At 36.8% G+C, this 19,795-nt stretch overlaps 1 protein-coding gene across 2 annotated transcripts in view; it reads right to left on the minus strand.

Annotated features, from left to right (window-relative positions):
- Window positions 1-5,823: 5,823 nt before the first annotated feature.
- The window catches only part of MAPK6 (mitogen-activated protein kinase 6), a 31,160-nt gene continuing 17,188 nt past the window's right edge, over window positions 5,824-19,795 (minus strand). The window contains exons 3-6 of one of the 2 annotated variants that reach the window (XM_005863919.2): window positions 19,638-19,782; window positions 13,904-14,068; window positions 10,243-10,444; window positions 5,824-8,761 (exon numbers count right to left, since the gene is read on the minus strand). In XM_005863919.2, the coding sequence (XP_005863981.1) occupies window positions 7,660-8,761; window positions 10,243-10,444; window positions 13,904-14,068; window positions 19,638-19,782 (1,614 nt within the window). In that variant the 3' untranslated portion in view covers window positions 5,824-7,659. The remainder of the gene's footprint in view (window positions 8,762-10,242; window positions 10,445-13,903; window positions 14,069-19,637; window positions 19,783-19,795) is intronic. The other variant, XM_014537790.1, reaches the window with a different exon arrangement.

The raw sequence follows: 19,795 nt of genomic DNA on the forward strand, positions 1-19,795 counted from the left end.
AGGAGCCTGAGAGATCAACACAGAGGGGCGCCTGCTCCAAGCCTCCACGGTGTGGCTGGGGGCAGGCCCCCAGCAGACAGACAGACACACACACACACACACACACACACACACACACACACACAAACACACACACACGGGGACGGCTGCACCGAGCCTCTGCTGCCAGACTGTGGCCATCAGTAGGACATCCACTGAGGGCTCTCGGACTGAGGGGCAGGCTTGGCTGAGGGAACCCCATCCCCCAGTGCACGAATTTCTTAAACCGGGCCTCTAGTATATTATATATTTAAAATAATAAATAAAAAGTAAATCATTTTAGACATAAGCAAGATGGCAGAATAGGAAGCCCAACACCTCACTACCCCACAGAAATATCAACCTAACAATATATAGTCCATAAAGCCTTTAGGAGAACTCCAGAAACCAGTTAGGAAGTCACAGTACCCCAGACAACCTCAAAGCCAAGTACATTGAAAAGGATAAGAAAAGCTGTTTCATATCCACCATGTCAGCCCCTCCCCCGAGCCAGCATAACTCATGATTAGAAGGAAAAGCTTGCCTCACAGCTTCTTCCTCAGGAGGGAAAGAGAACAATTGTCAATGTGCCAGGCTGTGGGAGGGCTGCCCAAGAGACTGATTCCAGTATGACCTGACTCAAAGCACTAATTTGATGCCTGGGAGCCACTGAGAAAGTGAGCTCAGAGAGTTGTTGTAGTGCCAGAGAACCAGAGGTAATTCAGACAGACACCAGAAGGAACAAGAAACTACAACCTCCAGAAAAAAGAATATCAAATCTGTTGGGGGCAAGGGAGGAATTACACACAAATACAGAGATGATACATCCCCATTCAAGGTTTGAGATGTCCCAAGAATCTCTAGCACAGCGGTTCTCAACCTGTGGGTCGCGAACAATGAAAATACATCCTGCATATCAGATATTTACATTACGATTCATAACAGTAGCAAAATTACAGTTATGAAGTAGCAACGAAAATAATTTTATGGTTGGGGGTCACCACAACTTGAGGAACTGTATTAAAGGGTCGCGGGATTAGGAAGGTTGAGAACCACTGGACTAGCAGGATGATTGGTGAAGATCTTCCCCAGTACAAAGCCAGTCTGTAAAGATAGGCAAAGGTGGCTCTTTTTTTCCAATGCAAAAATCACAACAAAAAATAAGACATATGAAGAAACAGGGAAGCATGGCTCAATCAAAGAAACCAATCTCCATAAGCTAGCCAAAAATAACTGGACATCTATTAATTATCTGACAAAGAATAAAATAACCATCTTAAAGAAGCTCAATGTGGTTCACCCTCGCTGGTGTGGTTCAGTGGTTAAAGTGTTGGCCCACACAATAACGGTTTGGGGTTTGATTCCCAAGGGCACATAGCTGAGTTGCAGGTTCATCCCTGACCCCAGTTGGGGAGCATGCAGGAAGCAACCAATCAATGTGCCTCTCATACTGATGTTTCTCTCCCCCCGCTACCTTCCCCTTCTACTCTCTAAAAAAATCAATGGAAAAAATATCCTTGAGTGAGGATTAACAACAACAAAAAGCAGCTCAATGTGCTACATGAGAACACAGAAGAACTACACAAAATCAGAAAAACGATGCATGAACAAAATAAGAATATGGAAAATATTTTAAAGAATCAAATGGAAATTCTGCAGCTGAAGAATACAAGAACTGAATTGAAAAATTCACTAGAGAGCATCAACGTCAGACTTGATCAAGCAGAAGAATTAGTGAACTCTAAGATAGTTTATTTGAGCTGTCAAGTTGGAGTAAGAGAAACAAAAAGAAAAAAGAATGAAAAAAGTGTAGAAAACCTAAGGGACATAATGAGACACAATCAAGCAGACTAATCCATACTACTCAGTGAAATAAGCCAGTCTAAAAGGCTACATACTGTATGATTCCAACTCTATGTATGACATTCTGGAGAAGGCAAGGCTATGGAGACAGTAAAAACATTGGTGGTTTTCTGGGGTTGGGGGAAAAGAAGGATAAATTGGTAGAGCACAGAGGATTTTTAGGGCAGTGAAAATACTCTGTATGATACTTTAATGTTGGATGCATATACAACACCAAGAGTAAACTCTAATGTGAACTATAGACTTTAGGTGATAATGATGTGTCAATGTAGGTTCATCAACTGCAACAAATGTACCACTCTGGTGGAGGATTTTGATAATGTGGGAGGCTATGCATGTTGGGGTAGTAGGTATATTGGAAATTTCTCTATCTTCTGCTCAATTTTGCTGTGAACCTAAAACTGCTCTAAAAAATAAAGATCTTAAATCAATAATCTAACTTTAGACCTCAAATAACTAAAAAAAATGAGAACTAAATCCAAATGTATATCAAAAGGAAGGAAATAATAAAAATTAGAGTAGAAATTAAATAGAGAATAGAAAAAAATCAATAAAATCAACAAATCCTTAGCTAGACAAAGAGAAAGGACTCAAATAATATAAATCAGAAATGAATGAGGAGACATTACAACTTACACAAAAATAAAAGGGGATCCTAAGAGACTATAATGAACAATCATGTGCCAACAAATTGGACTATAGAAAAAATGAATCAATTTCTAGAAACATGCAACCTATCACAAATGAATTGTAAGAGACCTATAACTAGTAAGGAGATTTAATCAATAATCAAAAACCTTCCAACAGAGAAAAGCCCAGGATCACATGGCTTCACTATAGATAGAAGTCAACCAAACATTTAAAGAATTAACACCAATCTTTCTCAAACTCTTCTAAAAAACTAAACAGTGGGGAATACTTCAAAACGCATTCTATCAGACCAGCATTATACTGATAACAAAATCAGACAAAGTTATTATAAGAAAACTATAAACCAATATACCTGATGAATATTAAATCCTCAAAAAACTAACAAACTGAATCCAACAACACATTAAAAGGATAATACATTACAAACAAATGTGATTCCTGGAATACAAGGATGGTTCAATATATAAAAATCAATGTAAGATACCACATTATCAAAAGGAAGGACAAAAACCAAGATTTTCTCAATTCAGAAAAGGTATTTGACAAAATCCAGCACCTTTTTATAAAAAAGAAAACTCAACAAAATAGAAACAGAAATTACTTCGACATCATAAAGACCATAAATGAAAATTCACATTTATCATATCTAATGGTGAAAAACGGAAAGCTTTCCCTCTAAGAACTTGCCTGTTTAAGGTAACTTGAGTATATATTTAAATTGGACGGATGAAATTCAGGAGCTCAGAAACACACAGCTGATCATTCTACAGCTAAAAGGTATTATGGCAGGCCGACCTACATCCTCACATGGCTCCTTAAGAAAGAGTACATGGCTGAAAGGCCAAGATCTGCTCACTGGTACTGCACAACCTTTAGTCCAGAACAGTGACTGTGGAAAGATACATTTGAAAAGACCATGTACCCATATTGAGTTACCATGGCAGAACTTGCTTCAGCTACTCAACTTGATGAGTTAGTAAAAAACACTTGGTTTACCGAAACCGGTTTGGCTCAGTGGATAGAGCGTCGGCCTTCGGACTGAAAGGTCCCAGGTTCGATTCCAGTCAAGGGCATGTACCTGGGTTGCGGGCACATCCCCAGTAGGAGATGTGCAGGAGACAGCTGATCGATGTTTCTCTCTCATCGATGTTTCTAACTCTCTATCTCTCTCCCTTCCTCTCTGTAAAAATTCAATAAAATATATTTAAAAAAACAAAAAAAAACACTTGGTTCAAGAACCAGCATATCAAAAGGAGGAAGCAGCAGCTACAAACTCAGCCAAGTCTAGCACTAGAAGCACCAAACCAAATCATCACAGTGAATGAGGAAACCTCCTTATCCGTAACTTCTACACACACTCGTCCCATCATTGTGAATGCCTATGACCATGAACCATCTAAGACTTCTGGTTTCAAGCAACCTGGAGGGGCTGGTTGCCTCTGTGTGGAATGCATCATGGGATTCTCAGCCTCAGGATCTCCGTTATGTCTGGGTGTCTCTGATCTTCCTTTAGCCTCCATTCCCTATGATCTAGATCAGTTTACACATCTATATGCCTTACCTGGGGATGATCACCCCAACAGTTTAGATCAGTGCCTCTTCCCAAAGTGCCCTGGTTGAAGGGGGTATAGCTAGGATTGATCTTCAGTGTGATGGCTGATATATTCACAGGTCTTGAGAAAAGTCTGTGATCCAAATCTTGACAAACTGAGAAACATTTCCAAATACTTTTCATGGGTCAACTCCCATCTAAACAGGCCAGTTATTTATCTTTTCCTGTAAGAAGACATCTCTCTACCTTCATCATTGCCTGAAATGTCTGTCGAGTCCCCTGAGCCAAATTTCAGTATCAAGGACAATCATCGGTGCCTTTGGAGGGAGCGGAAGCCAGCTAGTTTTTCTTGGGTCCTACCCTGTCCTGATTGAGCTTATACTATGAAAGCACCCCAGCTAAAGTCCTGTCCCCCAAGGACCATCTTTATTTCTTACACAAAAAAGACAAACTTTTAAGAGTGTGACATCAGCAAGATTAGTGGAGTAGGAGATTCAGCATTTGTACCTCCAGAAAAACAATGATTAACAGCTACTTACTGATGAAAATAGCGCTGAGAGTGCTTTGGAGTACATGGGCTCAGCAGCCTCAACATGGAGCTGAATGAGGGAGCAAAAGCTACAGCAACCCACTGGAGCACAGAAATCAAAGATGGCCACATAGAAAAGCATAGGCAGCATTTTACATGTCAGCCGATCCCCCAGTCCTGCACAGCTTGCCACCATGAGGGAGCCCCTCAGCTGTGACCTCTCTGCAGGAAAAGGACAGCAGAAGACCCCAATCAGCCCTCTTGGCTGTCAGGGAAAAGCTTTTGCCACTCAGGACCTTGTCTTTGCCTATGCTAATCTCGGCCAAGAGAGCTGCCCAGAATCCGTGCCACTGAGCCCCCCAGAGAAGGAGCCAATGCTGGGTCCCCAACCACAGCAGCCCTGGCCCAGCACATGAACACCCACACCCTCGATGGTTAGATATGAGTAAAATGAACATTGATGGGGTATAAGCAAAGGTTTTAATACTACTCAAAGGTGGTGCAGGCCAAAAGAACTCCCTACTGAACCCTCAGGATTAAAGAGCCCCAAACAAGTCTGATTTATTTATTCTGGCTTGGGAGACATTTTGGAAGCCAAGATTCAAAGATTATAATGAGAAATCTAACCTGCAATTGCTTTGAGCAATGGTTAGGGAGATCAATCAAAATGAGGGTTGACAAAAGGACCAGGGGTCCCTTGACTTGACCCCTCAGTGGAGACCCAAAGCCTTTGCACCAAAGTGGGTAAAATGGTCAGGAGGTAGTTTCTGGACTCCTTGACACGGGAGCCCCACAAACTGCAGCACCAAAATATATTGGCAAAGCACAGGCGTGGGCTACAATTAGATTAAGAGAACATAAAGATTGCTTTCCCAATGAAAGGATTGATGGGATTATGAATGTTGGAATGTTTAAATAGGCTTATGGAAATAAATGTCTTCCTTACCTAAATGTTTTATGGAAATGGATAGTCTGTCTGGCTGGGGAACGCTTACTCTACCAAGTGTTGTAAAACCCAAACTGTCAATCAAGTCAGAATGGAGGCTAAAAAAGAAAACAGTTCACAACATATGACAATGATATTCATTCAGATAATATTTGCATTTTTTAAAACTTGTGACTACAGATGAAATCAATAGGTCTTGGGCAGGAAGAAATCCAGACTGTAATAGAACTGGCTATGTACAAAACAAAGATGGAAGACATAGAAAAGTGAGATAAAAGGAAGATTGGATTTATATTTGGATAGGTAAAAGGATTAAGTTCTTGAGCAAAGTAAAGATGTATTGGAGAAAAAAACACATATAAAGGAGGTTCCTCTGACTATGCAGCTCAAAGCTTCTATACACATCTTGAGTTTTGAAATATACAGTCATGCAACACATAACATTTCAATAACGACACATATAAGACAGTGGTATACTATACAGCCTAGATGTGTAGTAGGCTATACCTTCTAGGTTTGTGTAATGGAACTCTATGATGTTCGCACAACAAAATCATCTAAGGATGCATTTCTCAGAACATATTCCTATCGCTAAGCAGCACATGACTACAGAAAGCTTAATTCCATTTAATTATGTGAAGGTAAGTCAAGAGATTTTGCATAGAGATAAAGAACCTTTTTCTTTTAAGCCTTTAGTCTAATATAGCTTAAACTATAGCCATAATTCAAAAATGCTTGAAAGTGGAACTAGATACAGATTCTGCTAGTAATTTTCATTCCAGCAGGTAATTTTAATTACCTAAAAAGTTATACAGGAGCCTTATTTGCTGGCCATGTTTTATTTGTCATTTTTCTTCAAACAGGATAACCAAAAAAAGATACAGACAGTATTCAATTCAATAAAATAAAATGGATGAAACAAATTCTAAGAGACTGCAATGCCACATGCTACATTTAACCTAATTTTATTCATGCTTGCCTTAGGATGGGGAATAGATCATTCAGTAAAAACATACAGTAAAAACAAAATATGTCTTATCATGTACAACTTTTAAACTACAATTATGATGTACCTTAATTATTTCCATGCACACAAGTCTAACATTACAGTTGTTTTTTAAAAATAAACACAATTAAGACTTCTAGGAGCATTTTATAATAAAGTAATTCCTAATTTTTCTTTGTAGATAGATCAAGCACCTCCAAAATACAAATTCCTATACACAGTGAGCACTTTACTTAAAATGAATACTTAAGTAAATTAAGTACAGGGACAGCCTTTAGGATAAGCTGACATTATATATTCAGCTAAGTAGGCAACAAACCATAGTGCCAAATGGAAAAAGTGTATTTGTAAATAAATTTCAAAAACTAAGTTAACTCTTTATAATTAAATACAGAAAATATACTGCTTTGCTAAAATAAATAAGATGTGATGATGTAATAACACTTCACTATAAAGAATGCATACCAGAACATTTATAAATGGTGAGTGAATCTTATTAAGAATAGTTTACTACAATAAACGCTGGCTAAATAGAAGTGCATATTGTGAAGCACTATGGGTGGTATATGTTTTGCCACATACTTTTGTTACCTTGAGGTAGATAACACATGTGTACCAAATTCGGCATTCATTTTCAGTTGCTGCTGGTATCATGTGTTTTAAGAAACATGTACAGTATGAAAAACTTGAAAATACTCATGAATGAAAAATGTTTTAGGAAAAAAATAGATATTTCCATGCAATTATATACAGTCTCACTGTGTAAATTTCAAGGCAAGATTTTTGTTTCCTGTAAAACAGATCATTGTTCTATGAGAGAATGTTTTTTACTTGTCTTAGTGCATTTCTTTTGTCTCCTCCTGCATTGCATTATTTTGCTCTATTCTTTATTTTTGTGTGCAAATGACATGCCAGTTAAAATGAAAACCATCTCACATGTAGGAAAAAAGTCTGGATTTTAAAAACCAAGAACTAATAAAATCCTTTCTAAATGAAACCATCTGATTCAAGTAAAAAAATGGACTTAAACATTAGTAATAAAAAAGACAAACACATTTCATGAAGAATACAAAGAGAAATGTCTGCTGAGTGTTTTAGTTCAGATGTTTCAGAATGCTGCTGTATGTTTTATGAGGAATCTGTGGGGAAGATTTCATAGCAGAAGGTGTTAATGTGGCCTGTATTGACTTAAGTGGTGACCCAACTGGACTGTGAAACTGTGGGATGCCTATGGATTCAAGCTGCTTGTTAAAGAGGAACTCACCACTGTTATTCAGAAATCCTTCCTCATTTCCTCTCTCCCCAAACTTCCCATCTTCTATAGGCTCAGTGTCTAGCATTTCAGTATCTTCTTTCCTACTAAAGAACTTGTCCAAGTAACTGGTATAAGTGTTTTCCTTCTCAATTTGTTCATCCTTCCTTACCTCACAACAAAACTGGTTTATGAGAAAACAGTCCTCTGCACCACCCACAAACTGGCTATCCCAAGAAGATTGGTACAAGGCTTCTAATTGAGCTAAATTTGCCATTCCCTTTTCCTGTTTTTCTCGGCTTACTGACTTTGATATCAAACTTTTCAATTCTAGTTGGGACACTGAGCTATTCAAGTCATTTAATTTATCAACAACATCAGTAGGCTCATGTTGTGAACTAAGTTGAATAGTTCCTGCAATAAAAGAATCAAAGTCAAATCCCTGGTTCTTTTCCCTTTCTTTTTCAGCCAGTTGCTGTGATGCTTCCTCTAGAGCTATCTGGGCTTTAACCAATCCATTCCTTTCACATTTTGACTTGCCTTTCTTATCAGATTTTTCTTTGCTTTGTTCTTTCCAATTGGAAAGATCTATAATAAGCTTGGGTTCATAGTAATGGTTAACTTCGCTCTCTCTCCAAACTAAGTTATCTAAATAGGATGATGACCTCATTTTGTAGTTACAAGTATGGCTACACTCCAGATCACAATATTTGTTTTCATGATGATCTGGGTACTGCCAACAAGGCTCAGTGGAGTAATTAGTATCAAAAGCAGGATCCTCCAAATACTTTTCACGATCTCCATCCAAATATTTTCGAGGATCAACTTGTACTTCTTCTTCATCAGTGACATCAGACAGAGCTCTTGGGTCACGCTGAACTTCATCAATATCAAAGTTATTATGTATAGGCCAATCATGCTCTGAAAATTGACAATCATGGTACCTGAAAAAAATCAATACATTACTGTTAGTCCAGGTGTCAAATTTCATTTGCAAATTCACTGAGTGCCCTTTACGTGAAAGCACTGTAATAGGCCTATGAGGGGATAATAGAGTCTAAAGCTATAAGCCTTCCCTGCCCTACAGGAACTTATAATCTTAATAGACAGGTAAGATCTGTAACCATAAAGAAAAATATGAAGCAATATTTGGTAATTACCAATGAAATATATAATAAAAAACTCTGGGACCTCCATTCTTAAATAAGACCAATTATAATTTCACAGTTATTTCCTCTTTTCTCTATTTTTCATCCGCCTTAAATACAACTGCAGGTGAACATCTGAGTGGGTGGCATGTCGATAGTTTAATTCCAGCACAGTTTTACAGAGACAAAACACTTTATGGCCACTAAATGCAGATCTCTAATCTCAATCAAGTCTCTTACAGATTTTCTCTCTACTGGTAATAGGCAGACTAGAAAGAGAGGAAGGCTTCCTGGACCTCATCACCAGTGAGTAGAAAAGAAACTCTCCATGTGTATGTGCTACTGAATGCAGTATCCTTGCAGTGTCCTCCACTGACACATCACAGCAAGGTGACCACACCATGCCCAGGTAGAGGCAGATGGAGACACACACACGAAAACAATTGGGGAGATGGGAAGGTGGGAACAGAAAAGAGGTTAGATGACTCAACTAAGTATGATAGAAAATGAAGAGATTGGAATGCATCTGGGTATGTTTGAAAAGAGTATGTATATATGTGGTAGAAATGTCCATGTGGAAGAAAAAAAAAAAGATGTTGGTAGATGTGTGTAAACATATTCAGAAATACCTCCACATTTCAGGAGGAAAAAATGCAATGAGTAAACAAACTAATTTCAACATTAACAACTTCTTTATTAATTGGCAATCATTTTTCTTTTAAATACAGAAATATATGAATTCCTGAAGTTTTTAAGATTGTCATTGGGGATTCCCAAATCTGACTAAATAACAAAATCACCTGAAGATTTTAAATAATATTGATTCATTATTATATGTTACCAACCCACTTTTAAGATAATTATATCCAACTTCTCTAGAATTTAGAAATCCTAAAAGGTGGCAGAGGGAAGAAATCCTTTAACTAAAATGTATAATAGTATACATTTTGATGTCTTATATGGTTCAGACTAGAAAAGTTCCTTATACTGAACTTATGTTAACCATTCCAAAATAAATTTTGTCATGAGAAAAAACATTTCAATATAAATATCATAATTTATATCCTATGACATAATGAATTATATGTAAAAATTTGAGATACTTATGGAGATATAGTATAAGGTTGATTCTTCTCATCTAACATCTTTTAAACCCAAAGAGACTTTTACTAAATTTTTAAGAGCTCTACATTGTTATATAATTTAAAAATAAACTTCACTGTATTATGATTTACTAAAAATACAATAAATATTTTTCTAATTTAGGATCAATTTACCTTTCCCAGTTATAAATGTGACTATGAGTTTCATCCATAAGCAAAATATCATCAACTTCATCTTCAATATGGAAAGGATGACTGGAAATTGGCTCATCCATTGGAAAAGAATATATGCTCATGTAAGGATGGGAAAGTGCTTCTTCTGCCGTCAATCGATCCATGGGGCTAAATGTCAAAATTTGTTCCAGGAAATCCAGTGCTGCAAAAGAAAGAGTTAAAACTCCTTAACTAAACTGAAGGTCCACCAACTCATAAAGGAAATAAAAAAGGTCTATACAATTAAAAGGTAAGTTAATTAAAGTTTTGTCAGAGAAATAAAACTAGCCTATCTAATATATATATTAAAAAGAAAAGACATTTATTCAATAAACATAGCAAAAATTTGAAATGTACTCCAAATCTCACTTTATGGTAAATTATAAAAGAAAAGAAATATATTAATATGAACCATATGAAACTACCATTTTTGTCAGTCAAAAATGGTCAAATAACAGCAATTTCATGTGGCTCAACCTAATACATAGGTCCTAATCTCAGCTCTGCAACTCACTAACTTCACTGATTCACTAGGTTACTTAAATTTGCTGAACTTCAGTTTCTTCATGTATAAAATGGATAGACAGAGATATCTTATAAGGTATAAAAATTTAAAAACATAGTATCTAGGGCTTAATAAAAAGACTTTCTCCTTTCCTCCCTCATCTCACTGACTAGCTGTTATACTAATTTGTTGATCTCTGTTCACAACAATCTCATGCCAGCATATCACATAATGCACTTGATCATTTTAGGGCCCTGGTGGAACTACTGTACACCTAATTCTTCCTACTAACTCAGACTGTTAGATCTTCCTAAGCTCCTTACCCCGCCTGAACCACACTATCACCAGCCTAAAGATTGCTCTTACACCACCATACATTCATATGTCTTATAACTTATACCAATCTTCAACTCTGAATCATTTCCACCATCTACTTTGCTTCCTAGCCATATAGTACTGATGAGAGCTAGATGGAAAATCACATATATATCTGGCTCACTACAAATTCATACTGTAGAATTTCAATTTAGCCTTTGCTATTGTGTTCAGCAATGTTCTACACTATCCCTTTATGCTCTCAATCTACCCTATCAGTCTCAACAGGTAAACCCACTTCACATTTATCTCAATTCCTGCTTCTTCACTATGGTCTGTCACACATCCTATTATCCTTACCTTCTGTCTCAAAGGAAAAGATAGCCCTTCTCTCTAAAACTAAGCTCATTCAACCCTCAGATCAGTCTAATAAAGACTAAAGAGAAGAAACCTAATAAGGCTCATACCCCTCAGTGACCCAGGGCTGAGATTCCTTCCTTTGTTCCCCTTCTCCTCTATTATATTACCCTAACCTAGGAGGTCATTTCACAATAAATCAAACTGTGCTTGGTTCTCCTGAACAAACAAAAAAAGTCAGTCTTAATTACCCCTGGGCCCACATGTCTCAAGGCAAGAGAGACTGGAAGGCACAGAATCATGGGTGGTTGACCCAGCACAATCACCATTCTCAGAGAGAAGGAGGAGATATATTCAACTACACAAGAGGAATATATTGTAAAATCCCTAGCATTTGGGAACTATAGGCAACAAATAAAAAGAGGAAGAAATAAGAAACTTGGGAGCCACGCTGAGCTCCCAAGTGTATGCATATACAGTATATGCATTCCCATCATTGTAGATAGTTCTATTGGACAGCACTGCTCTAGAGGAAATGGGTCTAAGATATAGATCTATGTGGTAAACTACAGAGAAAGGGAGGATGAGAAGTAAGTATGATGGAGGAAAATGAAAAAGAAGGTATTCATCTAAAGACATTACCCAGAAAGGGACCTAGTAGTCTTAATGTGTTAATTCATATAGAGCATATCTATGAAGTAGATCTTTAGTTTTAAGAACTTTAAACAATCTGCAGTAGTGAGCACAGTTCTGCCACTTGTGAATACCAAGGATATTTGTCCAATGGTTAACTTAATGAATCCATTATCAAAGCCTCTCGTTCAACACATACTGAATAAATTCCAGCCATGAGCCAAATATTCAGGTTAGTTTGTAGCTGACTGAGACATGGTCCCACCTTAACGAGGGTAGCAAAAAGAAGATTCAAATTTAGCTAGATTACAATGCTTTAATAGCAATGTCCTATATTTCTAGCTTGTCTCTTTTGATAAGACAGAGCAATAGAGCAACGACACACTCCAGAGCCTAACCATTTGATCCCTAAGCAGTGTCTTTCAACTTGGCAGGCCATACCTGTAGGTTTTAAAAACATTGATACCTGCCCTGGTCCCCACCCCACCTCTGGATTCTGACTTAATAGTCTGCATTTTTAAAACGTTCCCACAGAAAACTCTGAGGCATAGTCAAGTGCTATGTGACTGCTATTCAGTTATGAACAGGATGTCGTGACAGGGCTGTAAGATTAGGGGCACGAGAACCAGCAATGGAATCTGATTGTGAGGACAGTGAAGACTGGTTAGGAATGTAGAACTACTTAAAAGGAAGCCCACAAAACCTGTTGAAATTAAATACAGCAGCTTCCTTTTTATTTAGGCATTTACTATATGAGTTCCAAGCACATCTGGGGGGAGGGAAGGAGACAATGTCAACATGATTTGCAATCTAGTGCCTAACTACCTCTCAAAACACTTGCTACTTTAAAACACTGACACACACGCACTTGAACCACATACAATAATAAGAATTGGTAATATGAATAATGGGTGTATGTTTAAGATGTTTAGGAAACTACATATCTCTATCTTTGTGATTCATGACAGAACTATATAATCCTGACACTGATGTCTCTTAATATAATTCTTAAAGATATAAAACACAACCAACTTTTAAAGAAGATATTTTTCATGTCTAATGCTCTTCCTAAAAAAAAAAAAAGTTTTTATGACAGATTACTATACTAGTAAAAGTTAAAGATTTTTGTATCTTATTTATATCAAATCTAAAGATATGTCAGTATTTTTAGATATGAAATTGCTTTAGTGGTCAACAAAGTTTTGATTCTCCCCAAGTTCCTACTACTTTCAAGCTTGCACAAACTTTCACTTTAGCACTTAATACTAACACCAATCTGCAAACTTATGTAATGTGTTTGCTCAGCACGGTTTTGCTCATTCCTTCACTTCCTCCTTGTCCTGAAGCCTTTGCTTCTCCCCTCCCCGCCCAACCAACTAAATTCACTTTTTCATACCTAAATCATTCTTACTCATACTTATACTTATTTATATAACCCTCACAGAATTCCATTCCAGCTTAGTGAAAGCCAGTGATCCAATATGCTCACCTATGATAGAGGTATAAACTGGAAAAGTAAAAGGAGTTAGAACCAGGAGAGAGGTATGCACTTTTTGAAATGTGGAAAATGATTCAAAGGAGCAAAGAAAACAGATCCCAGCTTAAGTGCCAGGCCAAGAAAGAGAAAGTGAGAGTTTAAGTTTTAGGTATGCCTTAAATATCTAAAGACTATTTTTAAGAGAAAGTCATACATCTAAGGATAAAAAGCTAAAGCTTCCTACACAGATCCTGCTTACTTATACACACACACACACACACACACACACACACACACACACACACTTTGTGACGGTTATTCTTGAGTCACAATACCTTCTCGACTAATTCCTGGAAGCAGCTGAGTTAAAGGTTTGTGTGGCTCAGTCATGTCATTTCTAATGTAAACTGGAATTACGCTGAGAAGCTCCTGACGATCTTCCTCATGAACAACAGGAATAGATTCTAAAATCAGCTGCATCTGTTCAAGTTCATGTGCACCTGAATGAGATTTAAAAAAAACCACACCAAATATAATATAAACAAACACATTCCTCAATGTTTACATATTTGGTAATAAACATTCTAAAGCTCTAAGAAGTTAACTTAAATATTGTAATGACCATTGGGGAAGAAATGGTTTTAACTGAATCATTAATCAGCAGGTTTCATTGTTTTTTTAATATCATTAATCTTCTCAAAAAGCCTATCTATTTCAATTTTTAGTTATTAATATATTTAGTTTTAGCTCTTTATTTCCATAAGAAAGTCTGGCCTCATGTTAAGGTATCAAAGTAGTCGGGGGGAGGAGGGGAATCAATGAATTGGGATTCAAGAGACTTGGATTCTAGTCTTAGCTATACCACTACCTAATTGGCTATGTAACTTTGGGAATACTTAACATGGTGATGACTTGATTTCATCATCAATAAAATGGAAGGCTGAACTAGATTTGCAAAACAAAAAGTTTTATGATTATGTGTTAGGCTCAGTTAGCATTTCAGGACCACCATTAAATAAAAGAGGAGACTTTGGGCTAAATGGGTGACAAAAAAAAAAAACAAAAAACCCACAACCATTCATTTTGCTTTTCCACTAATTTCTAGAAATTCATTCAGCATTCAAATTTTTCCTGAGTGCCACTATAAGCAAGGCACTTTAGACTATAGCTGTGAAACAAATTAGACCAAGTCCCTACCTTGGAGTTTACAATCTAGTGGAGAAAAACAGATAATAAATGTAAACATTTATGTCAAATGATGACAAATGCTATGAAGAAAAATAGAGTATGCTAAGGGGGAACACAGGATTGTTGGGGGTAGGGTTAATACATAGAAGATGATCAAGTAATACCTCACTGAGAAGTTTAAAGTTGAGGAAATTAGGGAACATACGGATAAAGGAAATTCCAGGAAGATGGGAAAAGGCCCAAAGGCCCTGAGGAGAGAGTAGGCCTGGCATGTCTAACAATTAGGCAAGTGTAGCTGAGGAAGAGTAGAGCAAAGAAACAGAGTCCAGCCTAAGATGAGAACACAAAGGGTCTGCTTTATCCTGAACTGGATGGAAAGCCATTAGTTTAAGCAGGGAAATGACATAATCTGACTTCTGTTTTCAGAGAACTACTATGGCTGCTATGTGGTAACTAGACTATAGATAGCAAATAATGAAGCAGGAAAGCTATGCAGAGGGTCCTGTATTAGACCAGGAAAGAAATATTAGCTGACTTAACTGGAGGGTGGGGGATAGCAATACAGATAATAGCAAGCAGTTAGATTCTGGATATATTTTGAAGGAAAAGCCCACAGGATTTGTACTGACAAGGTGAAGGATGATGATTTTGGCCTAAACAACTAAAAAGTGGCTGCTTTACTATGAGGAAGACAGCAGAAAAAGAAAGTTTTGAGAAGCTATTAGAGATCCAACTGATATATTAAGTACCAAAAATAAGGCCAGGACACTTCTTATAGGTTAAAAATACACAGATTTCCAATGGATGCTTAGTCCCTGCCATTTTATTGCTCGGTTCATTTGAGAGGCCTATACCTAATAAACACTTAGCTCTCTCTTCATGCTGCTTTTATCGAACGGTTCACAAACCTACCAATAAAGCATTAGAAGGAAACTACAGGTGGATCTTTCAAATACTTTCACAAATAATTCCATTAAATGTTTAAAGTTTACATGAGTTGACAATAAAAGTTATCCTATTTAGAAGTGGTTTGTTTTTTTATCTAATTCTTTTTATTGCTATACGTAAACAATATCTGAATATACTACATGAACATTTAAAAATACACTATCTTTGTTTAATCAATACAGCAGTAAATTCTGACCCCATTTCATACAACTTGGAGCATTACCTAGATTTTAAATTAAATTAAATTTTTGCTTTCTTGATACAATATTATTGTGATAACTTTAAAATATGTCCACAAATGCTTTGATAGTCTTCTCTTCAGAGGGTGATATCCAATTCACCTCCCCGTAAGTGTTAGGTGTACTTAGTGACTTGCTTCTAACACATGAAATAAAGCTCAAGTGACAGTGTGTCACTTTTGAGTCTAAGTAACAAAAAGATATTTTGCATTCATGATTTTTGACAAAGGGGTCAGAGCAATTCAAAAGAGAAAGAATAATATTTCCCACAAATGGTGCCAGAATAACTAGATATCCAGGTTAAAAGAATGACAATGGACCCCTACTTCACACCATGCATAAAAATTAACTCACAATAGATCACGGACCTAAATTTACAGCTAAAACTATGAAACTCTTAGAAGTTAGACAATAGTTTCATAGATATGACACCAAAAGCAGAAATGACAAAAGAAAAAAAACAGATGAATTGGACTTAATCAGAATTAAAATCATCTGTGTTTCAAAACACACCATCAAAAAAATGATGCCTGGCCAGTGTGGTTCAGTGGTTGAGCACTAACCCATGAACTAGGTGGTCACGGTTCAATTCCCAGTCAGGGCACATGCCCGGGTAGCAGGCTCAATCCCCAGTAGGGAGCATGCAGGAGGCAGCCGATCGATGATTCTCTCTCATCATTGATGTTTCTATCTCTCTCTCCCTCTCCCTTCCTCTCTGAAATCAATAAAAGCATATTTTTAAAAAAGAAAATGAAGCGATAACCCACAGAATGGGAGAAAATACATGCAAATCATGTATCTAATAAATGATCTGTATCCAGAGTATGTAAAGAACTCTTACACCTCAATTATAAAAAGACAACCCAATTAAAAAGTAGGCAATGGGTCTGGATAGCCTGGCCGGCGGGTCTCAGTGGTTGAGCATTGACCTATGAACCAGGGGTTCACGGTTCCATTTACGGTCAGAGCACATGCCTGGGTTGCGGGCTCTATCCCCAGTGGGGGGCATGTAGGAGGCAGCCAATCAATGATTTTCTCATCATTGATATTTCTATCTCCCTCTCTCTTTCTGAAATCAATAAAAATATATTTTGCCCTGCCGGTTTGGCTCAGTGGATAGAGTGTCAGCCTGCGGACTGAAAGGTCCCAGGTTCGATTCCGGTCAAGGGCATGTACCTTGGTTGCAGGCACATCCCCAGTGGGGGGTGGGCAGGAGGCAGCTGATTGATGTTTCTCTCTCATCGATGTTTCTAACTCTCTATCCCTCTCCCTTCCTCTCTGTAAAAAATCAATAAACTATATTTAAAATAATATATATACATATACATATATATATATATATGTTTTAAAAAGTAGGTAATGGATAGATATTTCTCCAAAGAAGATATGGCCAATAAACATATGCTCAAAATCATTAATCATTAGGGAAATACAAATCAAAATTACAATAAAATACTACTTCATATCACTATCTCACATCCGAAAGACAGACAATAGGACAGACCACACTTTAAATAAGTGTTGGTAATAATATGGAGAAATTGGAACTCATACACTGCTAACGGGAATGTAAATGGTACAACTGCTTTAGAAAACGGTGTGAAATTTCTTCAAAAATTTAAGAGTTCTCATGTAACAGTGCTAATGGTTACAGGGTATCTTTCAGGAGGGAAAAAAGTTCTAAATTAGATCCTGTGAATATACTAAAAAAATATTGAACTGTATATTTTAAGGGGGTGAACTATATGGTATGTGAACTTTCTTAAAGAAGATACATTAACTTTCTTTGCGTTCTCTTTTGGACATTAGTTCTGGGGGAAGCCAGCTGCCATATTGTGAAGACACTCAAGCAAGCCCACAGTCAGAACTGAGTAAGGCCTCCTGCTTAAAGTCATGTAAGCAATCTAGAAGTGGAACCTCCTATCCCAGCGAGCCTTCAGATGACTGAAACCCCAACCAACATCTTGACTAAGCAAATCTGAGCCAGAACCAGCTAACGAAGCCACTAATTCCTGACTCATAAAAACTGTGAGATAATAATTATTTGTTGTTTAAGCCACTTAAGTTTTGAGGTAATTTGTCACAGAACAACAAATAATAAAATAATTATTTTATATATGCTGGAATATAACTTGTAATTACAGTATTGTTCCTCAGAAAAAATGCAATCCACTTAACAATTTCATTTCCAGTAATCACTGGTATTTTCTCACAGCTTTCTACAATGAAATTCAATCACTATCACACATCATGAAAGAAATTCCAGATAAATTTAGGGGGGAAAAATTCCAATAGATTAGTTAATGTTAGGTAAGCTGAGTGCTATAAGTATCAGTATAAAAAAAATTTAAGGGCACTTATATACATCATCCTTTCAATAAAGCTTTCTTATGCACCCTAATCTTTCTTTTATTACTTTTGTAAGCAGACTCTGTTCCATTCTCTTCCTTCTGCTCTTAATACAAACTGGGAATGGTGGGAGGCCCACTCTAACATTGGTTACAGAGGAAAAAAGGTAAGTCAAAAGAGAGAAAAATACCCAAATCACCAACACATCCCTTCTCTAACAAAAAATCTTCAGTACTCTACTATTTCCTACTTTTTCAAATGGAAACTCCTCTGCCTACTTCCTAAGTGTTCTGGCCCCATCTTAACCAATCATAAATATGACACCTTGTTTTCATCAAACTTTTCTCACTGATTCATGTATACCAGGCTCATGCCCTTATTTATACAGGTATCCATAAATAGATATCACTTTTTCTCTCTCTCTTTTCCCCTTTCAAAATTCTTCACTATTCCTATATAGTGAAAAATCCTTTGACTCCTTTATGTCTTCCATTTCAGCCATTACTGATATAGCTTCTCTAGGTTTGTAGCTTTTAGAGTCTGTACTAAGTAATTTTATACCAACTCAAAACTTTGCTTTATGATAGTTGGTGTTTTTCATGGATTATTTGCCTCTTGCCATCTTGACTAAATTCTCTCTCACACACACTTTAGACTCCCTTATAGCACTAAATTCAGCAAAATACATCTGAGTTGGTTTGTTTGATTCGGAAAGACCACAGTAGGCAGGCAACAGGATATGGCACCTCAAACAACAGGGATGATTGGGCAGGGCAGGTAAAGAAAGAATTTCTAGATTTTCAGTAATAACTAAAAAATGTCACCAGGAAGTGACAAAAACTGACAGAACTAGGCAACTCAGATATCATTTGACACAGATTACCAACAAGCGTCATGGTTCTAAGAAATACAAAATTATATTTAAGAAATACATACAAAAGAACACTAGAACTCATTTTTAAAAATGTATTGATTTGAGAGAGAAAGAGAGAAACATTGACTTATTATTCCACTTATTTATGCATTCTTTGGTTGCTTCTTGTATGTGCCCTGATTGGGGATTGAACCCACAACCTTAGCATAAAGTGATGATGCTCTAGCCAACTGTGCTAACCAGCCAGGGCAGAACACTATAATTCTCACTAAATTAACTGAGTAAACAATTCAGTGACTATGTGAATAAGTTTTCTCAACTTTTAAAATATTAAAAATACTATTTAATCTTGACATTTTACTATTCCAGACTATAATAAATTGTTTTAAGTCTTAGATAAGTATTTCTTCATAGATACATACAAAATTATTTCTTTCTGAAATTTTACCCCATATATTTTAACTTTCTAACCTGCAAAGAGGGTTTTACCAGTCAGCATTTCAGCAAAGATGCAGCCTGCAGCCCACATGTCAATGGCTTTAGTATAATTATTAGGAGAAAGTAAAAGACGCGGAGATCTGTACCATTTAGTAACCAATCCTTCAGAAAGATGACCCTGAAAAAGAAAT

Source organism: Myotis brandtii, unplaced genomic scaffold (assembly GCF_000412655.1).
Source record: "Myotis brandtii unplaced genomic scaffold, ASM41265v1 scaffold182, whole genome shotgun sequence".
NCBI classification, from domain to species: domain Eukaryota; kingdom Metazoa; phylum Chordata; class Mammalia; order Chiroptera; family Vespertilionidae; genus Myotis; species Myotis brandtii.